This window comes from Poeciliopsis prolifica, unplaced genomic scaffold (genome assembly GCF_027474105.1).
Source record: "Poeciliopsis prolifica strain line A6 unplaced genomic scaffold, Auburn_PproV2 SCAFFOLD067, whole genome shotgun sequence".
NCBI classification, from domain to species: Eukaryota; Metazoa; Chordata; class Actinopteri; order Cyprinodontiformes; family Poeciliidae; genus Poeciliopsis; species Poeciliopsis prolifica.
The window spans coordinates 962,309-988,009 of record NW_026562442.1 but is presented as its reverse complement, the minus strand read 5'-3'; the positions used below and the strand labels follow the sequence as shown (position 1 = coordinate 988,009).

Below are 25,701 nucleotides of genomic sequence, written 5' to 3'. Positions count from 1 at the left end.
TCTTAAATCAGGGACACGCTGAAAGAGGGGTTTAAATCAACAATACTACAACCAATTTAGAACATACCCAACTGAGAAAAGTAATTAACAACTTCCCTTCTTGTGCTACTTCTTCACTTAATCAATAGGTGCTTCTCTTCAGTTTAAGAGTGAAATTATCACACCACAATATTTGTATGCTAATATGTCTAACATTAATCAACGGGTAAAAATATTCATTTCAAAATTTCCAGACTTTATTAGGGGAAAAATGCTTAGAACATCAGACAAATAAGTTATAGCTTACTATTCTTCTGATACTTTTTCTTCAAAAAATGAAAGGTTATTTCAAAAATCTTAGTTTTTTGTTGTTTTTTTTTTACTAACCAGAACTTAGATATTACATTCAGCAAATTGTGTTTTACTTCCTGGACATTACAGGCCACTAAAGATTAATCTTTTAAATTTTTAAGTTAGTCCTCTATGTAATGCTTACAAGTGCAAATATCGACTCTATAAGTGTTTGAGACGTGAGGATCTTCGCTGAAATTAGCTTCTAACAAAAGGCTTTTTCCAAAACTTATACCTTAAAAATGTTTTTTTTTCAGGAACTAGATTAAAATTTATTAGAGCTCGAACTGTTTTTTTTTTTTTTTTTTTTTACAAACATCGATGATTCATTTATCTTTTCCAGGGACAAAAAGTGTCCAAATTTAGAAGAAAGAATTTGAAAAGCAGATTCTTTGGTTATTCATCTACAATCACTTTGTCTTATTTTAAACACTGCAAGCGAGAAAACAGGTTTTTAAAGTCCCAGTACAGTCAAATCCAACATCATTAATAAACACAGGATTGAGTAACATATCACAAAAAGCAGGTTTTTGCTCTGGTTAAAGGGGCAGCTGAATTCATAAATATTTTCTAAACACATTTCAAAAACTAATCTGAGATGTTACTGAAAAAAAAAAACAAAATGCATTGAAATCAAGTTTTATAAACAGTTTTTGTACAAAGTTCACCTCCATTCACTGGAAGGACATCAACTTGAGACCTTCTAATAAAGTCAAACAGGACTTTAATAAACGTTCTTTATCATAACAATATAAATACATAACCCTGAACAGAAAATAAATAAAATACAAAACATACAAAAAACATTAAAACGACGTTTGTTTTTTGGTGCAGTTTTTGAATCCATGGAGTTAAACTGGGGGGAAACTGAGGATGTATTTTCCAGGCTGTCTGCAGGTCAATAGAAAAAAAGACACACAGGACTCTGGACAGCGAACGCATCACCGTCCATCAGGAAACTTATCCCAGGACCCATCGATCGGCGTGGGAGGAGTTCAGCTGCACCGACTCGCTGCTCTCTCCGCCCTCATGCTGACAAACACAAAACAAATCGGATCAATAAACAGGAAAAAAAAACAAAAAACGACCAACTGGTGACATTTTTTAAAACATTCACAGCAACAACACAAATAATTTTTGTGTAGTTTCTAGTGCAAATACATTATCACACTTGAAATAAGTCAAAACTAGTTTACAAGTAATATTTCAGTAAGATGTAGGTCTATGTTAGTATTAATGAAAAGTCATAGCTATAAGTAAAATAATCTCAGTTAGAGAAGATCAGGAATATATCTTGTTCCACTAACAGATTAATTCACTAATAACTACAACCTTTCCATCAATATTAAGGAATTATTGACTTAAAACAAGCTTCTATATCTTAGAGACGCATAAAGCACAGCATGGCATGGCATAGCATAGCATGGCATGGCATGGCATAGCATAGCATAGCATGGCATGGCATAGCATAGCATGGCATAGCATAGCATGGCATGGCATAGCATAGCATAGCATGGCATGGCATGGCATAGCATAGCATGGCACAGCATGCATAGCATGGCATGGCATAGCATGGCATGACATAGCATGGCATGGCACAGCATGGCATAGCATGGCATGGCATAGCATGGCATGGCATAGCATAGCATAGCATAGCATAGCATGGCATGGCATAGCATGGCATGGCACAGCATGGCATAGCATAGCATAGCATGGCATGGCACAGCATAGCATGGCATAGCATAGCATGGCATGGCATGGCATAGCATAGCATAGCATGGCATGGCATAGCATGCAATAGCATAGCATGGCATAGCATAGCATGCCATAGCATAGCATGGCATAGCATGCCATAGCATAGCATGGCATGGCATAGCATAGCATGCCATAGCATAGCATAGCATGGCATGGCATAGCATAGCATAGCATGGCATAGCATGGCATAGCATAGCATGGCATGGCATGGCATAGCATTGCATAGCATGCCATAGCATAGCATAGCATGGCATGGCATAGCATGGCATAGCATGCCATAGCATAGCATAGCATGACATAGCATAGCATAGTATAGCATGAAGTGAAACCTGTCCAAAGAACAAATAAGCATCATAAAACATGGGTAGACTGAGTCTGAGAGCTGCTGCTCGTTCATTAAATGAGAAAAATAATTTTCTTGCTGAAAAGTTACTTCTAAGTTAGTTTTGTCTCATTCCAGGTGTGCTAATACATTAGCGCTGGAAGCTAGGCCAAAAACCTTGCTGAGATTTTGTGTTTTTTGTGCCACCTTGTTGGCGATGGCCCTGAGTTTCCCCAGCAGGGAGGGTTTCTGGGTGTAAACCACGTCGTCTTCAGCCTCCTCTCCTTCCGCCAGAGCACAGCTGTCTGCAGCTGGAAGCTCACACTCCTTGTTGGCCGACATCACCAGACGAGAGTATTTATACTCCAACCTGGACACAAACATCACCGGGACTTTCAGCACCTATTTAAAAAACCTGATAAAATCATTAAAAAAAACGAATATTTCTACATCCAGATTGTTTCTAGAAATGGAACATATTTCAAATCTTTTTCAAATATTTCTTTCATAAAAATTCATTTCAAAATAATATAAATCTGTTGCATGGAATTATGAATGAAATATTTTGTGGTACTATCGTGATAAAGATAGAAAAGCTCATGATAAACTATTACTTATTTTTCTAAGTGTGAATTTATGGCACAAACACAAATATTCCCATTTTAAATCGGATTCTTAAAGAATTCTGATTTAAAAAACTTAACTGCAAAAATTTATTGCATTTAATCCAATTTTCTAACTTATTTATCAATTGTTTTCTCCACCGTTTGTTCTGCAAACAGTGGAGGAAACATTAAAAAATGACATTTGTGATGTCAGTTTTAGAACTTATTTAAACATTGTTAACTGAAATTTATTGAGATGATGAATCAAAAATGTTTATGTGAAATGTTAATAAACAAAATTAATCTATAAACATTTCAATAATTTGAATAAATAGTTATTAAATACAATGACCAAAACTACATTCAATTAATGTATCAAATTTAAACAAACAAAAATAAATAAATAACTTGTCTCAATTTAAAATAAAAATAATAAATAAAAAATGTGTTTTTTGACCCTGATCAACACATTAGTTTAGTATATTTATTAGTTTTTATTTTTTTATGTTTCTGGGGATGTTTTTTCCTCCTCTGGAGTAAAAAACTTTTTACTAAATACCGAAGAAATGGAAACATTAAAGTAAAGGAATAAATGTTTGCAGTTTGAACGGCTTCACTGTCTATTCTAAATAAGTTTCTGTTACATGAAGGGATAAAAGCGACTCGGCTCCACTCTCATTATAATGGCCGAGTCATTTATGCTGCAGGCGTTCCCACCTCTTGTTTTTCTTCCAGAAATAGAAGGTGAGGGAGACGAGCAGCACGGCGACGAAAGCGCCGACGCCGAGCCCGACCTTCAGCCACAGAGCGATGACCTCACAGGGGGCGGAGCTTCGAGAAGGCAGCGCCACGCCTTTGGTGCACAGCTTCGGCTCGTTCCACACGTACAGCGTTTCCTGAAAGGAAGTTGAGATTAACTCTTGGGGATGTTAATCTGGCAGATTAAGACGTTTTGTCTGCTACCTGGACTCCCCCCCTGCAGGCTCCCTCTATCAGGTGGTAGTCGGCCTCAGTGCAGCGCGGACAGGCGCTGGCGCTCTGCCACAGGAAGTGAAACGTGCATCCGTCACACGTCCCTGCAGGACAGGAGCTGCAAAATCCAGTCAGGGTAAAATGTTACAATCTATAATAAGAGAGATGTGCTTCTGGACGGACTGACCCGGTCAGAAACCGGGTCAGCTGTACCTGGGCACAGAAAGTTCTCCTCTGTCTGACGCTTCCGGGTCGCAGCGAACCGTGATGACTGAACTTCGACCCTGATCACAGGAAGCCGTCGCCTGCGTTGACCTGAAGGAAAATCTCATGAAACCCAGAACCAATCAGGACAAATGAAAACCGCCTCTCTGTCTCCACCTGTAGAAGAAGTTGATGTCCGGAACGTCGTTTGGGTTTTCTGGGAACAGATCCGGTTTGGCGTTCACTCCGCTGAGAACCGTGTCCACTGTTGCTCCTGCAGAGAAGGACGGGCCGGATCAGCTTCGACCAGCAGGGGGCGACACACAGCAGAGCCACAGTTTCTACCTATGAAGGAGTCGGCCAGGCTGATGGACTGGGAGGAGATGGCCATCCTGAAGCCCCGCCCGTCTCCTGGGATGATAGTGGACTGGCACAGGAAGCTGTCCACCGTGTTGACGAACTGAGACAGGTCACTCTGGTCGTCTTTGCTGGACACGTCTGTGACGTTATCGGTGCAGATGGCAGCTCGTTTTCCCTGACAAGCAAACGGAAACAACATTGTTTCTCTATTTTTATCGTTTGGTTTTTATTCTATAAACTACGAACATTTTCTGGTGCTGGCAGAAAATGTTTTATCTTGTATTTATTTATTTATAAGGTTTGTCCTCGCAGAAGAAGACGACTTTGGGGTCGCCAGGGATGTGGCCACTTTTTAAAAAACTAGGGAAAAGGATTAGGAGCACTGAGAAAACATACCAACTTTAAAATCCGAATTTTGAAAAAAAAAAAGAATCCTAAAGAAATAAAAATCTGAATTTTGAGGGGAAATATTTTTTTTTATGGTCCGATTTGTATTTTAATAACTTGGACAAACTGCTGGTCTGCAGTTACCTCGTGGCCACAGAGGCTGATGTTGAACAGGTGGAGATACTTTGTGCCTTTAGAGGTGAAACTTGGCCCCAGTATCAGCGAAGCCACATTACTCATGGGGCTGAGGTCAAAGGTCAGCGTCTTGTTGTTTTCAGTGTGGGTGAAAACGCAGTCGCTGAAGCAGCGGGAATGCTCCTGAAAGAAACAACAGTTTTGAAAACAATCCAGTTTTTGCCAGTGTTTCTGTTAGTTTCACTGTAAAAGTCAAATTTACATGAAATCACATATTTATAAAACAAACATTGTGAAACACAATCAAGAACAACCAGAGTGCCAGTCCAGACTGGGATTACTGGACCTCTGCACCTTGTTGCTGATGCTTCCGGGCCCGCAGGCGACGCAGGCGTCCTGGCCGTAGGTGTGCCGCCCAGCCAGGTGTGTGTTGGCCGGACACTCCTGGCACCTGTTGGTCTCCCGGTTGATGAAGAACCCAGCGGGGCAGGGAACGCAGGAGGAGCCGGCCCGCTGCGAGTTCTGTGGGACGAGAGCGCAGGCCCGGCACGCCGACGCCACCCCGTCCAGGACGTTGGTCACCTTGATGGAGTAGATCTTCACCGTGTCGCTGACGTAACGGCGCACCTGCAGGTTTAACCCGCCGGCGTTAAAGAAGCGATGGAAAAGGTCGGAGACGTTTGGCTGTTGGATTTTACTCACATCCAACGCGTGGCTCGTCCTCTGGAAGGCCCAGGTGTACGTCACAGAGGCGTTTCTCGTCATGCTGTGGGAAAACGCCTGCTTCCCCTTACTGCCCTCCCAGGACTCCACCACGGTGGTGCTCTTCCTATTCACATCCTGAAGGGGGCGCCCAAGACGAAACAATATTTTTGTTCATATAAGTAACAAAGAATAAAGTTAGACTAAAGAAACATTTCCCAAATCAGTTCATTTAAAAAAAAAATGAAAAACTGGTACATTATTGGTTGAAACAAAAAAGAGTAGATATTTTGTAATAAAATTACTAAAGTAAAAGTGTCGTAAAAATACTACTGAAGTAATTATTTTCAGAAAAGTTACTCATGTAAATGCAACTGAGTAAAAGTAACTAATTACTACTCAACTCCAATTGTCAGTGAGATATCTAAAGGTTTTAATATTTTTCTATAGGTTGCACCACAAACTGAATGCAAAAGCAAAGCAGAAACTTCCCAGAAGGAATATAAGAAAGAAAGCATACATTTAAACTTTTTAGAGAACTTTTGAGTTATTTTGAAAAACCATAAAGGGCCGTTTTCATGTGCAGTCCCATCTCCACGCCACTAGGGGGCTCTGTAATTTCTGCCAACACACCATCATGAAGTAGAGCTCACAGTCAGCAGAGCAGATCGTCTCAAACACAAAGGTGATTTTTCCGATCTCTCCCCCGGTCATCCCTGAGAGCGACGCCGGCACCCTGAAACCAAAACCAAGCAGAGACGTTCTAATTGATCTTATCCAATTAATTGATTAATCGTCATAGCAACTGTTAGTTACAACCCTAAAACAGTTCATGTGTCGCCACACAGCCAGGTAAATATATGAAATGAAGCAAAAGTCCTAAGTTGCCTTCTAGTTCTTTGCATTTTCCTTCAGAAACTCAAATAGATGATTTAATGTGGATTTTATTTGAAAAAAATTTATATTAAAAAAAATTGAAGTTTCTAAGTAAAAGTAAGAAGTCGCCATCCATGAAATTATTCCAGTAAGAGTAAAAAAGTATTTGATAAAATCGGATCAAAATATGAATCATTTAATATTCAAAAATTACATGATCAGATGGACCAATGTATAAACTAGTGTCAATTTTGGTATTTTTAAAATACCAAAATTGCTATTTTTATGTTCCGGGCCTGTGGGCCCGGAACATAAAAATAATTCATCTAAATAAAATCAGGCAAAAGAAAAACATTTTTTTGTTAAAACTTCTGAAACTTTAACAAAAACTGAAGGTGTGTGTTTTTGGTTAAAACTAATTTTTAAGTGAAGTCAAGTTAGCATAGCGACACCTTAAGATAAAAAGAAAGCTCTAACTTTTTTTTTTCAAAATGTTGCTCAAGTAAGTCTAACTGCAAACCAAACTGTGGTAGAAAGGGAAAAAAATGGGGATGTTTGACTATGAAATGGGGGTAAAAACTGGAATAGAGGCGAATTAACCCAAAGTTATAAAATAAAACGATAACTTACTTAAATCCAGGAACAGTGAGACTGAGGATGAGGTAATCGTTGTCCGAACTTCCTGCCCCGCTGCGGACGTGATCTCCAGCGACGTCCCATCCTGACAAACAAGATCCAACAACATGCTTAACTTTACTGAACGTAGCTTAATAAAAGAATAAACAAATATACAGAAAATAATGTTTAAAATGGATATTGTTGAGTTAATTCTTGATTCACGAGGGAGAAAATGTGCAAAAGCTTTGATTTTACCAGATAGTTTGTTGATTCTTCATAAAATATGTTTTAAAATCTACTTTAATTCCAAGCTACAATATGCAATTTTGTTATAAATAATTAAGGCAGATAATAGAAGTCGGTCAGACTTAAATGTTTTAAATGCAATTTAATTCATAAAAAGGTAAACAGAATGTTTTTGTCTAATGGGAAAAAGTAACTTTCACTTTTTGTCACGTTTCTAAACACAACATTCAATCTGTTTTATGGGACTTTATGACAGAATTTTCCACCTGAATACACAGGTTGTGCAAGTAAACTATTAATCAGTAAACAGAACAAGAATTTGTTGTGAACTCTTGAAATAAAAAGAAAGAAAAAAAAATAAAAAAGCCTAAAGTTTCCTACAATGTATTATAAGCCTGGCGGGCCACCAGGCTTCACTTGTTTTCCCACCAGGCTAAGCATTGCTTATTTATTCAAGTCTTTTAAAAATATTTATATTTTTTAATACTTTATAGCTCATGTCCAGATATTAATCTTCCAATAACACATAATTATCTAGCAATATTTTCACATTTCCAGTAACTTTAAACATTTTTTAACTCAAAAACACAGCAGGCCGCTGGATGAATGACTGCCAAGCGCCTTGAAGCCACGAGATGTTAAGTTTGTCAGAAACCAGAACAGAAATAAAGATGCAGAGCAATGTTGGAAGAAAACCTATTGGAGGTTATAAAAGAAGGATAACAACCCTGAGTTTTAACCATTTTGCAAAGAACTGGAAAAAATGTTGGTAGAGAAAACCAGGTGTTGATTTTCTCACCGTTCATATCGTCGCATTTGGAGTTCCCCACATTGAAGCAAGACGTCTTCATGTTGGACGGCAGAACGTTCCACCATTTGTACTCATAACCCAACACGGGTTCGGTGCCTGCAGGACACTCGACGCACGCTGAAACCCAAATATGACATCCAGAAATCAATTCAGGCACACAATGATAAAAAGCTGCAGGCTGTTTGAACAGAAAAGCTCTGTTCAGATTAACCAGCTGTGTCAACAGTTTAATACAAGGGATGGAGAGAAAAGCTTTTAGTGATACATACAGATTTATTGTTTCTAAATGAATATGAACTTGTTTTCTTTGCTTCATTTGAAATCTGAAAGCTCTTCATCTTTTCTCATTTTGATCATTTCTCATTTTCTGCAAATAAATACAAAATTTTTGCTTGAAAATTCAGAGACATGTTGTCAGTAGTTCATAGAATAAAAGAACAAAGTTCATTTTACGCAAGCATAAATCTATAAAAAGAAGTAAAATCAGAGAAACTGATCATTTTAAGTGGTCTATTCATTTTTTCCAGAATTGTATTTTTAGTTAAGCAAAAGTGAAAAGTAGCCATAGAAGAAATAACTCAAATATTTGGTAAAAAGTCTACTGTAGTTCTCAAGAACTGATCAAATTATCAAACATTTAATATTTAAAAATGGCATCATCCGATGGGCCAAAATATAAAGTGGACAAAAATTACAAGACTTCTTATAAGTAAAAAAAAAACTGAGTATTTTTCCAAATCATTTCCTTTCAATAAAAAAACTTATAAAACTTTAACAGAAACAGCAGGTGTGTCTGTGTCTGGTGAACTTTTGGTTAAAACATGTTTGTTTTTCATTCAGTGGGCAGAAAATCCAGAAATTTTACTCAGGTAGGAGCAGAAATATTCCAAAAAAAGTAAAAATACTAATAAAGGTACATTTTTCCAAAAAGGTTACTCGAGTAAATGTAATTGAGTAAATTAGTTATTTCCCAACTCTGATGATACATCAGTGCAGGTTTTATGTTTTACCGTAGATGCCATCAGAATGTGTTCCAGGTGGGCAGGGCAGGCAGGTGGAGTCGTTGCTGTTGTAGTAGCCCGGGTTGCAGGGGGGGCACGGCTCTCTCTGTCCGGTCGCAGGCAGCTTGACGGCCCCCGTCACGTTCTCCACGCAGATTTTTGGCTCCACCCATCGATACAGCACCTGCGTCTGGAGCCAAAACAGACGGGGGCCACGAATGATAAAACCCAGAACCTGTTTGTTGGGTTCTTGCTCAGGTTGGTGTGTGGATGAAATGTGAAACCTCTGACCTTTCCCTCGCTGTCGCAGGCTGTGTGAATCTGGAAGTAATCCTTCTCTGAACAAGGCGGTCTCACCTTACATTCAGCCCAGCCCTCATCTGAACAAAACACACAAATGAATCAGACAAAACACAAAAACAAAACAAAAAATCAGCAGCTTGAACTGAGATTAGCTGTTCTTTTTCATAACATACAATCTTTCCCACTTCTCTACCTGTTAAATGACACTACAATAAATAATTTACACCTTTAATGTGAGATTTATTCCATAAAAAGTAAATGATTCGGGTTGAAATGCAAATGACAAACAGGGCTTAATAACCTGATTGAAAAGTGAAAATAAAGAAACACATTTAGGTGTTTTTAAATAGGTTTCAGGCACAGAAAGAAAAAACTATTTAAAGACAAATGTATTTTCATCTTAAAAAAACAAAAAAAAAATATATATAGTAAAGTTTTGGCTAAATTACTGCTTTGAATTTAAAGCTATTTTCAGTAAAAAGCCTTTTGATTAACAGTGATTGACTGAGTGCTAAATCATAATCAATTATTATTTCTATAATTGTTTAATCACAATTAATCAGGATTATTTGCGATTAATTGGGCTCAATAATGATTAATCATGATTAACCTGATTAATTGTTCCAGCCGTAGATTAAAGTGAACTCCCAACTCTAATCCGAATGTGAACAGTGTTAAATCGGATGGATTGGATTTGGATCTATCCATGTTTAAGTGCTCCTTCGTTCTCAGTGTACGTACGTGAGTAGTAATGTTCAGGGCAGGCTGAACAGGCGGACGCTCCCTTTCCAGAGTAAGTGTTGCTAGGACACGCTTGGCAGGATGAGGAACCGGGCATCGGACTGAACCAGCCAGGTCGACATGGAAAACACTCAGACGTGTAGGCGACACCTGCAGCAACACATTCAACTGAGCTTCTCAAGATTCTGGCATTTTAATTTAATTTGTCACAAGAGAATAACTTAATTTTACCCTGGATTTGGATGTTCTTCAGCAGAACCGGTTTCACCATCTTTCCTCCAACCAGTATCCCCGTCGTTCTCCAGTACAGGATGTTTGTGCCCGACTTCAGATTCACCTGAACAAGAGACGTTCTGTGAGAAAACAGAAACTTACCAAGTATTTCTGGTCCAGTTTAGTTCATTGAAATAAGATAAAACTAACTTACAAGTAACTTTTCAACAAGACATGGGAGCTTGTTTTAAGTTAATAATTCCTTAATATTGATGAAAAAATATTTTGTTAGTATGCCAGGAGTAAATTGACATCTGACATTTCAGTACAAAAGAGCAAAAAACAAATGTGGTATGGTAGACAGCTGCCTGAGGCTGCAGCGATGGGAGATGATGCCCTTTCATCGGATGAGAAAAATAATAATTTTTAAAAAAAGTTACTTGTCACTAAGTTTTGTCTTATTTCAAATATTCTAAGATGTTTTCACTGGAAACTTAATCAATTATACTTGTTTAGGTTTTGTGTTTTTACAGTGTAAAGCATTCCATTGACACAAACCATCAGAACCATGGTCTTACTGTATGTGTTCCCCATTCTCCACTGCTGGTGACTTTAATCCACTTCTGGTCGTCAGTCTGGGACATTTCTTGGCATTGCTCGTTCTGGACCTGGACACACATTCAGAATCCCTGAGCCCTGCATGCAAGGAATCAGAGAACGCCACCTTCTAGATGTTGGCAGCACTGCTTACGTAAAACTCAAAGAAAATGTTGTTGTCTGGATACTGATAGGTGAACGAGACGGATCCCTGTTTTTCCAGATGAACGGCGTAAACTAGGGACACTGTGCACTCGTCGCGGTTGGACTCCAGGTACACACCCTGCGGCATCCATTTTGAGCTGCAACAACAACACAGTAATAATAAACTTCATTTTTTTATGTTTAAAGGAGACCTCTTATGCTTTCTTGAACAGGTTAGGATATGTCCATGAGCGTTATAAAACATGTTTATTGCATTTTTGCATAAAATCATTCTTGGACAATGAGATTTTTCTTTTGCTATTTTAGGGCGTCTTATCACTTTCAATCCAAATAATCCACAGCTGACCACCAACTCAACATTTACACTCGCACGTAAAAATGGCTGCAAATAGATGCGTAATTATACAACCGTCCATCTTTGAAAAGCAAAAGTGGAGCCTTTTGCAAAAAAAACCAAGAACTCAGCAAGTGGTTCCTGAATAAATCAGGAACAAAACACTTGTCTTTTCCAGCAGCCATTGTGCACTGGTAAAACCAGCTGACCAAACATGATCGAGCTCAGTTGCGAGGTAATGGGGCTGGGATAAATGGGGGTTGTTAGGTGATGTGACTCAACAATCAGGAGGTTTTTGAAGCGGCTTTAAGTGCTTAGGATGTTTTCAAAAGCAGCTGAGACCCAAATGGATGTACAAAAATGTGTAAAAAGTGAATTTTAAACAATAGGTCAAAATGAAAACACCTTTTAATGTTTTTGTTACCTGTTACAGGCCTGAATGTCCTCTCCATTTGGTCCAGGATCCAAAAAGCTGGTCAGACTCGTGAAGCCCGCAGGAATGGCGTCCCATTGGTCGAACCTCAGGCCGCTGCCCAGAGAGTAAGAACCGGCTGCACACGGTGTGCACAACTGGGACGACATCTCCAGAAACATCCCAGCCGGACAGGAGAAGGCTGGACAGAACACCAAGGTTATCTTTATTTGAATACAAAACAAGTTTGAAGAGGAAAAACTGCAGCTCACAGCAGTCTGTTCCTCTGGTTGGAGAGGGGAGGTCCGAACAGGAGCCTGGGCTGAGCGGGATGGCGACCCGCCATCTTGACCCGGTGCTGTCACACTCTGTGTACTGGTAGTAGTAATCTCCCTGTGGAAAGAAACCACACGTAAAAGCACAAAACGATCAATGATCCGTCCGCTTTTAGCCAAGTTAGCAACGTCTGTAAATTACAACTAGCTCCAAAAATAAATCTGATCTTAAAGGGAAAGTTTAGCTCTGGCTGGTCTGTAACCATTGTCACTTTAAGCCTTATCAGCCGAATCGTCTCACTTACAACACGGTTTTACCGTAACTCTGCAACACTTTGCTCTATCTTCTCACGGGACTTGCTGAGAATTGCTAAACAACTAAAATAAGCAAAAATATCCAGGCGGAGATTCGAAACTAATGCCTTAAAACATTAACGGACTGAACGTGTCAGCGACGATCCAGCCAAATTTGTAGTACCGTAATTCCGCCACACTTTGCGCTGTCTTAAAAATCCCAACGGTTTCTGAAAAGGGAGGCGTTGTGCTTTCGAAGCAATGTGGCGTTATTACGGTAATTTCACTCCCGCCACTGCAAGGAGCACGTTTTACCTCAATTTAATCTGAAGAAGCATAAATTGTGAAAATAACCACTAAATATTGAAAGTTCCACTTGATATGGAGAAATGGATAACTATATGTACTCACAGGGCATTTAAAGAACTTCGTACAATTAGAATAAGCAAAAATATCCAGGCGGAAATGTGAAATTGAGGCCTAATGGACCCAACTTTAGAAAGAAGAAGAAAACATGCTTATCTGAGACTTTATAGTCCCAGTTTCTAGAAAATTGTTTACACTTCAAATTAAAAATCTGCTTTAATTCTAGAAAGAGATTGAACTTTTTTTTAAGCATAGCATTAATTATGAACCGTACTTTCTGTCAGTAACAGACTGAAAGAGGTTTGGAGAACAATGCTGGAAAGATAATAGCATGCATGACCAAAAGTTTAGAAAACCTGATTATACAAAAAAAAAATAAATAAATCATAAATTGCCTTTGGTGACTGACCCTGATCGATATGGCAAACAGCAGTAGGTCCTCTAATGGGTCCATCAAGAGCATGACTGCAGGTCAATGGGGTTCTTGTCGAGGTCGGCTGCTTGTCGCTCCACATGTAAACTCACTGAACGTTTTCTGAAATACTCTCTGGCCCAACTCGAATTGGTTGTAGCAAAACAAATTTTCAGAACTGTTTCAGAAGCTTTGATTCTGCAAACGTTAAAGCTACTGTCATTTTATTCCTGGAGAAAAGAGCATTTCTACAAGCAACTCTTTCAAAATGTTTCACTTTTTCAGTCTTTTACCAATTCTACAGTCATTGAACATGCTAACATTTAACATGCTAACGGAGGTCTGATATGGTTAACAGGGAGTTGTTTCTAATCAGGTTGAATTGTTAGGGTTAGGGTTAGTATTTTGATGACCTCATTCTTGTTATTTATTTCAAAAGGGACAATGTACATTACAAAATGCGTCAGAGTTAGCAATAAAGGCCCTCAGGGTACAATCGATGTAAATACAATAAATTACAGAAAAGTTAACAAGCTTCTCCCATCTGAAAAGATATTGATAATAATAAATAAATAAAAACATGTTATTCTAAAACACACATTTAAAAAGAATAAAAAGCAATACAGCACAAAAATATACTACAAAAAAATATACATAAAAAAGGCAGAATGGAAATAAGAATCACATAATCAGTATTTATTTATTAAGTTATTGGAAAATGATTTAAAAGACTGATATGTTATTATGCTCTCTGGTATTTTATTTCTGTTGTGAGAAGTTTTCACTGAAATTTTTTGTAGCGACGAGACAACGGATTAGCAATATGTCATATTTTTCTTGTTAATTCAACAAATTTTAATTCTGAAAAGATTGAAAAAATATTTTCCTGTCCGGCTGGGATTTATAGACTTTGAAATGTTTGATATCCACTCCCAACAGAAAGCCCAGAGTCTGAAGTACCACTTTAGGTAGAACAAATGTATTATGAGTGCAGGATCTGTGGAAAATTTGCAACAAATCCTCGAAAATATTGAACTACATTCCAAACAAATCAAGGAAATAAAAATGATAGTAATAAAAAAGCACAGCTGATTGGCAGTCGTCAAAACAAACGTTCAGTTTTCTATGTGTCCGACTTCCCAGACTGCAGCAGAGCAGCGCTGAATATTTACTTTTCTGCTAATTAAACTGAGCATATTACGAGAATAAATGGCAAAACGCCTGCAGGGAAATTAATCAGCAACATGGAGGCTGTTCAGAAGCAGGTCAGGTGTGAATGCAAACGAGTAAAGATCCTCGTTATTCATGGTGAACATCTGTCTCTCAAACACGAATAATATGAATGTTGGTTTGCTTTGAGGGTGGAAGAAGTCGAGTAAACACGTAGAGAAGGCAACCTGTGCTGCCTTTATGTTTATAGAGGACCGAGAAAAAGGACACAGACTAATCTGCTTCACTGGTCTCCACAGTGATTCACTCTGGCTGTCATGGAGACTGGAGGCAGGAAAGCGAGACGGTAAAATTTAGCTCTTCAACTCACCAGTCAGGATTTAACATAAATATCAAAATTCAGCTGAGGGTTTATTTCCTCCTGTTGGGTTCAGTTTGTTTCCACCAACAGCTGCAATGTTTACACACACAGAACAAGCAGTTATTAATTATTAGTTGGAAGTTATAATACTGAATATTAGAGGGTTTTTTCAGAGCTGGATAATTAATCAATAATATATCCTGCATCCCAGGAGATGCACTGCTGGAGTCTGCTTTGACTAGAAACCATGAGCTCTCAGACAATATTGCCACAAATCACCACTTTTACCTCTCATATGGGTAGAAAGTAGCACAAAATTGCTGGTTTATGGTTTGAGACGCCATAAAATATGGATGAAATATCAAGATGATGCTCTTTGCACTACTGTGAGACTACCTTCTGAACTGCTTAAATCACTGCATTTATTCTGGACCCTGAATGCCACTTTTTAAGCCAATTGTTGCAACATTATTACACCATATTGGATGATGTTTTCTAAAATTATGCAAGGCTCTGCTCATGGTTTTCTTATCTTTGTGTGCAAACCACACTAATTGATCACAAATCAGCTGTGCTGAAAGGAGATTTTTTATTTTTTGGGGGGGTCGTTTTTTATATATTCTGCAGAAAAGTGATTTATGGCAATTTTGGTCTTCCATACTCTGACGCCAGCAGACCGCGTCTTCTTAGAGTGCGGCGAGTTTACGCTGAATTAAACGCCTTTTAATCTGATCACCAAAAAGACATGAGGTTTAATGAAAGGAAAACTTAATTAAGCGGATTAAAATCCAGTTGTTCTTGGTATATAAGCGCATACAGGTGAATTTTAATATAAAATGTTAAATAAAAGAACATGCACTCATCAGTGGTGCTTTTAAAAGTCAAATCAACGATAGCAGATGACACAAGACAGACCCACCTTGTCGCACGGCTGCAAGTCTCCATCGGCTGACGCTGCTGATCTGTGAACGCTGATGATGATGAGGAAGAGGAGGAGGAAGAGGAGGCGGATGGAAAAGAGGCAGCGGGAGAAACAGGAGGTGCGCAGCGGCCCCCACATCCTCAGCTCGGATCACAAACAGCTGGCAGCTCGACGGCTGGAGCCGCGGACGTGAAACAGGCCGAGCGGTGCAGCTCTAACTGCAGCCCCCCTCATTGATGCGCCTCCTGGAGCAGAACCAGCGGAACAGACAGAGCGACAGCAGCACTTCCGGCCTGGGGTTTCAAAATAAAAGCACCAATTTAAAGTAAAATATTTGTTAATATCTGAAATATGTAATGATAACTGTTATTATATATATATATATACACATTATATATAATCATTACCAATATTATATAATAAAAATTATATAACATATTACTATACTATTATTATTTTATAACAGTGTATTATAATTCTTATTCATTACCTACTTAATATCTTTGATTTTAAATTAGAGCACATGTTTTGAGGTATTTTATTTTCATACTCCAGATTTTTTATTTAGTTTTTTTTTTAATCAGTGGATTAATACAATTCTTCAATCATTATTATTACTATTATTACGTAATTGTGTTATTCGTTTAAGGAAGTAATAATTTGTTTTGTTATTTTTCTCAGATTTATTCTCATGTTTGTTTTTCTGTTTTATTTTAATGTTCTTATTTTGGTTGAAAGTAGTGTATTTATGTAATTATTTATCTCCTTTTATTATTTATATTAATAAATATAATAAATTGGTAAATTAATTAGCAGAATTTTTATTAAAATTTAATGTTTAAAATCTGAGAACTTACTAGTTTCTGGAGTAGGAAGGAAGAGAATTGTACTTTTCTTTCCTAAATTCATAACATATAAAGGAATGGTAAGAGTGCATTTTATTTTAAGCATTTTATTTAAAACTCATAAACATGATTGAGAATCGCCACAATCACGGTGACGAGCTTTTGTTTTTATTTTGAAGCACAACTTCCTGCCACCAGCTGGTTCATTTGTTCAAGCTTTTCTTCATCTGGTTGTTAAACCTTAAATCCTCAGGCTGACGCCACCATTGTGATAACGAGCATTATCTTGACTGACAGCAGGAGGAACAAAACACAGCGACTGAGTTGATTTAACCCTGAAGGAACTGGGATGAACACACTGGAATATGTCCATTTTCTTCACAGCTAACAACGTAGGACAGTCTGTCACTCATTTAAATCCCATTGTTGTTGTGGAAAATTGAAAAGAAAATAAATTAAGTAAGATTCATTAGGATGTAAAATCAAGTTGTCTTTTGTCAACTTCACATATTCCTTTAAAACTATGTTAGCATAATATTTTAGTAACACAAAAATATTAATGTAGAATCAAACTGAACTTAAATAACTTGAAGTGTATTGTGTTTCTTTGCCAAATATTTTTTTAATCTATTCCATTATTTTATGGTTTATGAAGCAACAAAGCACTTTTTAAATCTCTGCGCGTTAAACTGCAAATGAACTGCTTTTCCAAAACATGTCGGTAGGTGGCATCAGCGTACATGCACAGCCAGAGACAGCAGCCAATACACTAACGAGGAAATAAAGAATCAAAACAGTTGGTCTCTGTGAGTTTTTTCCAGAGATGGAGCTCATTAAATTTAGAAGAAAAAATTAGTTAAATGTCTAAAATACTGCATAATACACCGCGAATATTTTTACGGTCTTGATACTCTTTTTGAGGAGTACTGACGAATGATAAACTGAGGAAAAGACAGTTGTTGCTGTTTTACTTCTTCGCCGGTTAGCTTCCTCGTTAGCCGGTTAGCTTTCCAGGCTCGGGAGTTGCTCCATGGGGGAACTATGGGATGAACATGACCATATATAGGCCGGACACGGAGCTGCCGCCGGTGAACCGTAAACTCATCCTGCAGGCTGACAAACAGCAGGGGGTAAACATGTCAGCGGACCAGGTTATAGCCATCGTGGTGGACGACAGGATCTACGAGGTGAATAAAAAGAAGCTGATCGAGAAAAGCGACTACTTCCGAGCGCTGTACAGCTCCGGGATGAGGGAGTCCACGGAGGACTCGGTCCAGCTGCAGGGGCTCAGCGTCCCGGGCCTGGAGCTGGTCCTGGAGTTCATCAATACCTCCAAAGTTCAGGTGGTCAACGAGACCCTGGAGGATCTGATCGAGACAGCCTCCTTCCTGCAGGTTACCTCCATCCTGAAGCTGCTGAGCTCTGAGATCCGGCCGGAAAACTGCGTGGAGCTGTACAGCCTGTCTGAAGTGTATGGAATCCACGATCTAAGGACCGCCTGCCTCAAGTACATGAGCTGCCACTACCACCCCATGCTGCGGCGGCCGGAGTTCGGCAGCCTGCCCCCGGCTGTGAGGGACCAGCTCCGGGAGATGCGCATGAAGGGCACCGCCACGCTGGTGGTCATCGGAGACTTCACCTGTCTGTCCCTGGATGTGCCGGATCAGGACGAGCCCTGGTCCATGCTCAGGTTCGGGGAGGTGGAGCAGCGCTGGAGGCCGCTGGCCAACAACCTGCCGCCAGACATGGTCAACGTCAGAGGCTACGGCTCCGCAGTCCTGGATAACTACCTGTTCATAGCGGGTGGCTACCGGATGACGAGCCAGGAGATTTCTGCGGTGCATTGCTACAACCCCTGCAGGAACGAGTGGAACCAGGTGGCTCCTCTCAACCAGAAGAGGTAGGCCTGTCACAGTTAAAAGAGCAATAAAACTAGCTCAATAACCTCCATTTGCATTCTTTCATGTCTTCTGATCCAGGTCCAACTTCAAGCTGCTGGCTGTCCAGGGGAAGCTGTATGCTGTGGGGGGTCAGTGTCTGGGTACAGTGGAGTGTTACGGCCCAGAGCAGGACTGGTGGACCTGTGTGTCCTCCATGCCAGATCCTCTGGCTGAGTTCTCAGCCTGTGAGTGTCAGGGAATGATCTACATCATGGGTGGATACACAGCAAGAGGTTGGTACCAAAAGAAATACTTAAGAATTTGATGCTGGTGTGTTAAAATATCTAGTCATGTCTTGGACCGTGTCAGCTTTTTTCTCTGAGTTTCAAATTGTCTCTTTTTTAAATTGTCTTTTTTTCTGCTAATATTAAGACTCAACAAAAGTCATTTAATTTTTTATCATTCAATTCAGAGAAGAGATTAAATATTTGCTGTCATTTTGTCTTTACACTGCAAAAACTAAATTTTACAAAGTGCTTTTTTGTTTAGTTTCTAGTCCAGGTAAATTTATACACTTGAAATATGACAAAGTTAACTTATAAGTAGCTTCTAATTTAGTTATATTTCAGCGAAATAAGAGCTTGTTTTAAGTCAATTTCTTTATTTTGATGAAAGTGATGCAGAGGCAGGTTACTTAACTTATAAAAATAATTTTTTCCCACATTATAAGCAAAATAATCTGCCCGTAGTTCATTTTCATCTGTATTTAAGAATTATTGATTTATATGTTGCTGAAAAGTTGCTTCTAATTTAGTTATGTCCTTTCAAGTGAACTAAGATATTTGCTCTAGAAAATAGACCACGAGTACTTGGTAAAATTTTGTGGTTTTGCAGTGTACAAAAGAAAGCAAGCAGAAAAAAATTAAAAATCAGATCTGGTTTAAAAAAATTACTGGTTTTATTTCTAAGTCGTATCTTCCAGCCTTACCTGCTTGTTTCTGATGCACCGTTTTTCCCTCCTGACAGACAGAAACACCAATGTGCTTCGCTACTGCCCCACCTCCGACTCCTGGTCGGTGTTCCAGACGTGTCCGGTTCACATCCGGAAGCAGCAGATGCTCTCGGTGGAGGACACCATCTACCTGGTGGGCGGCTACACCCACCTGCTGGAGGCGGGGCGGCGGCAGCGGCGGCTCAGCCAGACGGAAGACGTCCTGTCGGTTCAGTCGTACAACGTGTCGACGGGGGAGTGGATCCAGCTGAAGGAGAACACGTCCAAGTCGGGTTTGAACCTGACCTGCACGCTGCACAACGACGGCATCTACATCATGAGCCGCGACATCGGGCTGCCCTCCAGCCTGGACCACCGCGTCTTCCTCAAATACAACATATTCTCTGACGCCTGGGAGGCCTTCAGGCGCTTCCCGGCTCTGGGTCAGAACATGCTGCTGTGTTCGATTTACCTCCCCAACACGCTATGACCAGCGGCCCACCGGAACCAGAGAAACCTTCAAACGAAGCTCACTGCAAAGGAGAGAACATTCAAGAGAAATTGGACCAAACTCAGAAATCCTAATGCTTCTCCAGTCAGTGAATGCACCATCAGATGTCACTTTTATCAGCCAAACATCCGATTATTCATTTCAGTCCTTTGCTACTTGGCATCTCTGTAGTTTTGTAAACATTTTTCACCCAAAGTGACATTTTTTCCTCAGTAAATTAGTGCAACCTTGTAGCGGTTAGCATGATGTCTTTAGGGACCAGAAAAGAGCAGATTTTTGACTTTCTGACCAGCCTAAAATCACCTATCCTTTACCGGTACAAACATTTTCTTTTAATCATTATCGCCATAATTCATCCAATCACTAACACTGATTATGAGCAAAAATAAAGTTTGTTTACAGACACAAAATGAGGATCTGAACTGAACAGATGTTTACAGTAATTAATACTAACCACCAGTAAATGTTTAAAATATAACTGTTTTAAAATATTAAAGTCTGGTTTCACAACAGAGACTCTTAACACACACAGTGTGACATCACCTCTGATCTTAATGTAAATAATTAGTGAGCACTTGAGGCTAAAAGGAGATATTTTGAAAAACATCCTGAATTTACACTCCAAATATGGCATTTTGCTACATGTTTTTATTTCCCCCAAAACTTTAAAGCTGCATTTCTCCTGTTTAAGTTCACACATAACCAGGGACAAAGTTGCGGTTTACGCCGACACTTTAACAAGAACGGAGGGTCCTTGAACGCGTCGGAAAACGAAGCGCCTTGTTGAGTCTTATTTTTCCTGAGATACATTAAATAAACGTCCCAGATGTGCCTTCTGCAACTGCAGTGAAAGCGTTAAGGAAAAAAAAACCAAAATGCAAGACTCCATTTCAGTGCCAGCATCTGACCAAACCTGCTGTTTTTATTTTCTATTTTTGTTACGGTGGATGTTTGTTGAGCAGTGAAATGAACCTCTGATTGTTTTGTGTAATAAATGCAGTATATGTAGGGTTTGGATTTTTGTTTGGAGAATAAAGGTGATGTTCTGGGTTTGATCTCTGTTTTCTTCACTTGTTTATAAAACAACATTGAATGGATAAGCTTTGGATTTTGTAATTTTTTTTAGTTTTTCTTACCATTTGGAGAGGATGTTTAGGATTTCCTCTGCAACTGTAAGTTGATTCCTGTTACCAAAAGAAAAACATGTTAATATTTAATTTGAATTATCCTTAGAAAAGGTTGAGTAAACCAAACAGCTGTTAGGACAGACTTACAAATATTTCAATAAACTTTAAATAATCCATGTGTAAAAATCCCACTTTAATGCTTAGTTTCTTAGGTTACATTTTTGGCTTTTATAATTGATTTGCTTCTTTTTTGGACAAAAATACTTAAGTCTTACCAACTAATTTTGGTAGTTTCCAGTGAAAATGTCTTAGTAACTTGAATTAAGACAAAAACTAACCTAATAGTCACTTTTCATCAAAATATAGAAGCTTGTCAATAATTTTCTAACACTGATGAAAAAATAATAGTTACATTAGCAGATTTTTGCACTTATAATATCTTGTTATAAGTGAAATAATCTGCCAATGTAACTGGTTTATCTTCAGTAATTATTTAAAACAAGAAAAGTTATTTCTAAGTTAGTTTTGTCTTTTTAAGTGTAGTGAGATATTTGCACTAGGAACTAAATAAAAAATACTTGGTAAGACTTTGTGTTTTTGTAGTTCGTTCATATCTCCTCACTCAACAACCACTTCAAACCTAGTGAATTTATTTATTGCTCATTTAATTGTGATTCAAACTAAAACTTAAATTGCTGCGTTTTTCTTAATATGAGGAATTATGTAATTTAATTGGACTTTTAGATGCAACCAGCAGGGGGCAGCACTTGCTTTTAAATAACTCTCCATCTCTAAATGCGCGCTGTGTTTTCACCTTCACAAGGACTCCGTTTAAAAAAACAACTGAATCCTAAAGAGGAAACGTTTCACATGCGTGTTGTTTGTGCCGAGCAGAGTTATGTTGTTGTTTCTCATAGAATCCACAGCATCTTCAGCGTGTCATCGTCCAGAGGTCACGGACAAAGATTGGATGGGATATTTATAGAGAATGGATGGGAGAGATTGGATTCTGGTTTTAGCTGTGGCACTCAAAGGCGGGACAGAGGAAATCAATGTCTGCCAGATTGATCCTCAATGTGAGGTCAGATCCAGCTGCAGAAACACAGCATGAGGCATGATTTTTATTTTTATTTTTTTTTGATGCATGAGGAACTGTCATTTTCTCTGTAAAGTCAGGGAAGATGTGCTCTGAATGGTGAGCAAACGAAGAAATCCAAGGACGGCAGCGCTGAGGGGAGGGTAGAAAAGACGCACACAGACTTATTAGTCCCACCTTCTTCTGCTGCTGCTCAGTCAGAGGGAACAGATCTCAGAGGAAGATGCAGCTCTACATCAGAGGAGCGCTCAGGAAAAGTACATGAGAGGAGACAGGGGACAGAGAGGGACATCTGGCTGTTTATTCTGCAGAACACCGGGACACAGACTGTAAACCGCGACATCCACCACAGACAGCTGAGAGCATGAGTGAGGCGAAGAAAGGAGAGCTGGCCATCCGGGACAAAGCCATCCTGCATCAGCAGAGGCGCCTAAAACAGGCCACCCAGTTCACACACAAGGACTCGGCTGACCTGCTGCCCCTGGACGGACTGAAGAGACTTGGAACCTCCAAAGACCTGGTGAGTCCAGCATCTAGCAGCAGCGGCATGGAGAGCGAGACGCTTTTCTCCTCAAGCTGCTGATTAAATGCACTTTCGATTAAATCCCATCTCTAATATAACATTGCACATATAGTAAATAAGTAGTAGGTGAATTTATGCCGAAAAAACCCTCAGATTTTGAGCTTGTAAATTTCTGAATTTGAAAAGTCAAATCTGCTGACAAATAAATAAAAACTAAATAAAATAAACTCAGAAAATTTCTAGGAAAAACAAGAACATTTTTACTTTTGAAGCTCAGACAATGTCAACTTTTTTTGTAGAAAATTTTGAGATTAATGTAAAAAATTATGAGTTTAGAGAACAAAGAGAAAAGAAGGAATACCTTTCTGGAAAAAAACAACATTTTGAGCTTGGAAATTTCAAAGTGAAAAAAAAAACCAGATTTAAACTTAGAAATTTTCTAGAATTTTTTTAAACTTTTGAAGCTCAAAAATTTCTTGTTTTCTAGAAAATTTCTGAGATTAATCTCAAAATTAGATAAAAAAAACGGCAAAATTATGTCAAAGTACTTTTAAATTTTAAAATCTTCTAGAAAAAAGTATTTTTGTTGCAATACTTTAATCAGATCTTATTGCTCTTCTTAACAATCAGAGTAAATATATAAATATTTAAATAACCTGCTTGGCGCTGATTGGCCAAGAGCGACACAGACGCCATGACAGTTAGCTTGTGCGGTAGCCTATCGCTAGCATAGTTTTGTTTTATTATTATTTTTTTGCTAACATAGTTTCCACTCTGTGTGTCAATGAATATTGACGCATATTTGTTGCTTGAACTACTAAACGTGTTTAAGTACCTGCGTGATCTTTTAACGTGGATCCGTGACCAACTGTCGCGGCGGTTGTCGTGGAGTTGCTATGACAACAAACAATCCTCTTTCCCGGTGTGGTTCGGGCAAGAACCACACCTGAAGAAGTATTTTGGTACTTCTTCAGTCAGAAGTACCAAAATACTTTATTTTTGTTCGTTTCGAAGCCGGGGTTCATTTATGCTTCCCGCTGCGCCTGCTTACCAAGATGGCGCCGATCACTTCCGGTTCAGACTTAAAGGAGCTGTTCAGAAATCACCAATAATCTTAAGCAATGCTGGAAAAGAGCAAAACAAAACTACTGGAAGGTTTTGATGCTAAATTTGTTTGTCTTGAGTTTTTTTGGCACCATTTCATTAGAAAAGTTGATGAACTTTATGTTTTTGAAGGTTTCTTGTGGTAATTGGAAGTATTTGCATCTTAACATTTATTTGAAGGAGTCAATTATTCATTAGCTTTTCTTTGCATTTGTGTGTTTTTATTTCAAATGGAACATTTTCTGAGCCGTCCTTTCTTTATCCACTAATGCTTTGCTTTGCTGTGCACATTGGGTTGCTGTAAGGAAAAAATGAACAATGTTTGCAGAAGTGGGAACGTCAGCGCTGGTCACGGTTCACTGCGCATCTCCTCACACATTTTACAGAATGAAAGCTGCACATGAAGGCCTGACTTCCTCTTCTTGGAAGCCTCTGAAGTCAGACGGTTCTTAGACTCTGGAGGAACTTCCTGTAATAATCCCCACAATTTATTGCTCCCCTAACAGAGTTCTGGTTTAATGGCTGCGGCCCAGATTCCCCTGAGCTTTTTCAACAACTTTCAATACGTCGCTCTTTGGCCTGGGGAAACTGGAAATGTTGCTCTCATGTCTACCACTTTTCAACAGAGACATTAAAACATCAACCCTCATTCTCACATTCAGTAGTCAAGTTTTATTTCTTAATCACTCTAATTATTGACATATTTACAGTTTATTTGCAGTGTTTTGGTTACAGACACACTTCCCGAGCCACAATCTGTTTTAGCGAGTAATATTTTTAGTTAATTCACTCTAATTACTGAATAAAATGACTAAAAAGCACCAAGTTCAGTGACTCCAAACTATCAAAAGAGCCAGACATGATTTATGCATAAGAAAATTACAAAACTACACAGCAACAAGACAGAGAGACAACTTAAAATGAGTTTAAAGAAAAAATGTTTAAATGACAAGAAAGAAATAAAGAATCACGTGTCATTCCAACAAGAAACAAAATTACTCAGAATTGACTAACATCATTTAAAAATAACTGCAGACATGCCTGGAAGGACACGAACTTGTCAACCAACAAAAAACAAAACTATTTAAAAAAATGACTTCCTCAAAGTTCCATCTGAGCAAGAACTGATGACAGAGCAAAACGTCTGGAGGCTGAACGCTCGCATTAGTACCAGAACAGGAACCCATAAAAAACACTTTAAAACAACCCAAACTACACAATAAAACTCTTATAAAACTATCATCTACGCCTCTGATAATCTCTCTGCTCTCACCTGTAGATGATCAGAATCAGTCGTTCTTGTTTCCGCGCCTGATCCAGGTGTTGCTGCAGAAAGAGGCGCAGAAAATTCATATCAAGACAGATGGCATGCAGGTGCCTCTACGTTCACAAACGAATGAATAAGAGTGTTTTCAAAAATGTCTTTTCATTTTCACAGAACCTCCAGCTGCAAATAAAAGCTTTTTACTTTGCTCTGCACTGGGAGATTAAACAAAACAACAAAGACTGCAAAATGCAAATCCAGGAGCTCAGTATCGTTTTATGAAGCTAAAATGATTTACCTTTTTGCTTTTTTATCTCTCTATGCTCACAAAGTGCCATGTAGTTTAGCTGCAGGCTCATTTAAATACAAGGTAAAAACAGCAATCAGATTTAGTCTAAACTCTGTTAAATCCAAAGCGTTTAATGTAAAAGTCGTCATTATGGAGGAAACGTAACATTTTTTATTATAAAA

The 25,701-nt window shown here is 38.8% G+C and overlaps 3 protein-coding genes and 1 long non-coding RNA gene across 5 annotated transcripts in view; 2 read left to right on the top strand and 2 right to left on the bottom strand.

Moving 5' to 3' along the window:
• Nucleotides 1-431: 431 nt before the first annotated feature.
• On the bottom strand, nucleotides 432-19,626 carry LOC129351472 (endosome/lysosome-associated apoptosis and autophagy regulator family member 2-like). Of its 2 annotated transcripts, XM_055020323.1 has the most exons (23): nucleotides 19,603-19,626; nucleotides 15,887-16,182; nucleotides 12,362-12,482; nucleotides 12,102-12,291; nucleotides 11,333-11,480; nucleotides 11,160-11,249; nucleotides 10,600-10,705; nucleotides 10,369-10,518; nucleotides 9,616-9,704; nucleotides 9,334-9,514; nucleotides 8,312-8,440; nucleotides 7,279-7,369; nucleotides 6,406-6,508; nucleotides 5,773-5,910; nucleotides 5,425-5,697; nucleotides 5,080-5,253; nucleotides 4,534-4,723; nucleotides 4,366-4,462; nucleotides 4,198-4,299; nucleotides 3,976-4,102; nucleotides 3,730-3,908; nucleotides 2,615-2,777; nucleotides 432-1,362 (listed from the first exon to the last, which is right to left on the bottom strand). In XM_055020323.1, exons 2-23 carry the CDS (start codon nucleotides 16,025-16,027, stop codon nucleotides 1,291-1,293), a joined length of 3,054 nt encoding a protein of 1,017 aa, XP_054876298.1. In that variant the 5' UTR covers nucleotides 16,028-16,182; nucleotides 19,603-19,626; the 3' UTR covers nucleotides 432-1,290. The 2 variants fall into 2 exon arrangements, with proteins under 2 accessions (XP_054876298.1, XP_054876299.1); XM_055020324.1 differs by lacking the exons at nucleotides 15,887-16,182; nucleotides 19,603-19,626 and adding an exon at nucleotides 12,670-13,185.
• On the top strand, nucleotides 17,447-21,166 carry klhl42 (kelch-like family, member 42). Its single transcript, XM_055020326.1, has 3 exons — nucleotides 17,447-18,634; nucleotides 18,714-18,907; nucleotides 19,641-21,166. Exons 1-3 carry the CDS (start codon nucleotides 17,781-17,783, stop codon nucleotides 20,093-20,095), a joined length of 1,503 nt encoding a protein of 500 aa, XP_054876301.1. The 5' UTR covers nucleotides 17,447-17,780; the 3' UTR covers nucleotides 20,096-21,166.
• LOC129351479 (uncharacterized) lies at nucleotides 19,787-21,303 on the bottom strand. The gene is made up of 3 exons (XR_008604741.1): nucleotides 21,253-21,303; nucleotides 20,078-20,138; nucleotides 19,787-19,873 (listed from the first exon to the last, which is right to left on the bottom strand). It is a non-coding gene; the product is annotated as an uncharacterized LOC129351479 (long non-coding RNA).
• A 765-nt stretch (nucleotides 21,304-22,068) lies between these two features.
• nrip2 (nuclear receptor interacting protein 2) overlaps nucleotides 22,069-25,701 on the top strand; it is a 28,186-nt gene continuing 24,553 nt past the window's right edge. Inside the window, exon 1 of the mRNA XM_055020434.1 lies at nucleotides 22,069-22,859. Within this exon, the coding sequence (XP_054876409.1) occupies nucleotides 22,704-22,859 (156 nt within the window). The 5' untranslated portion in view covers nucleotides 22,069-22,703. The remainder of the gene's footprint in view (nucleotides 22,860-25,701) is intronic.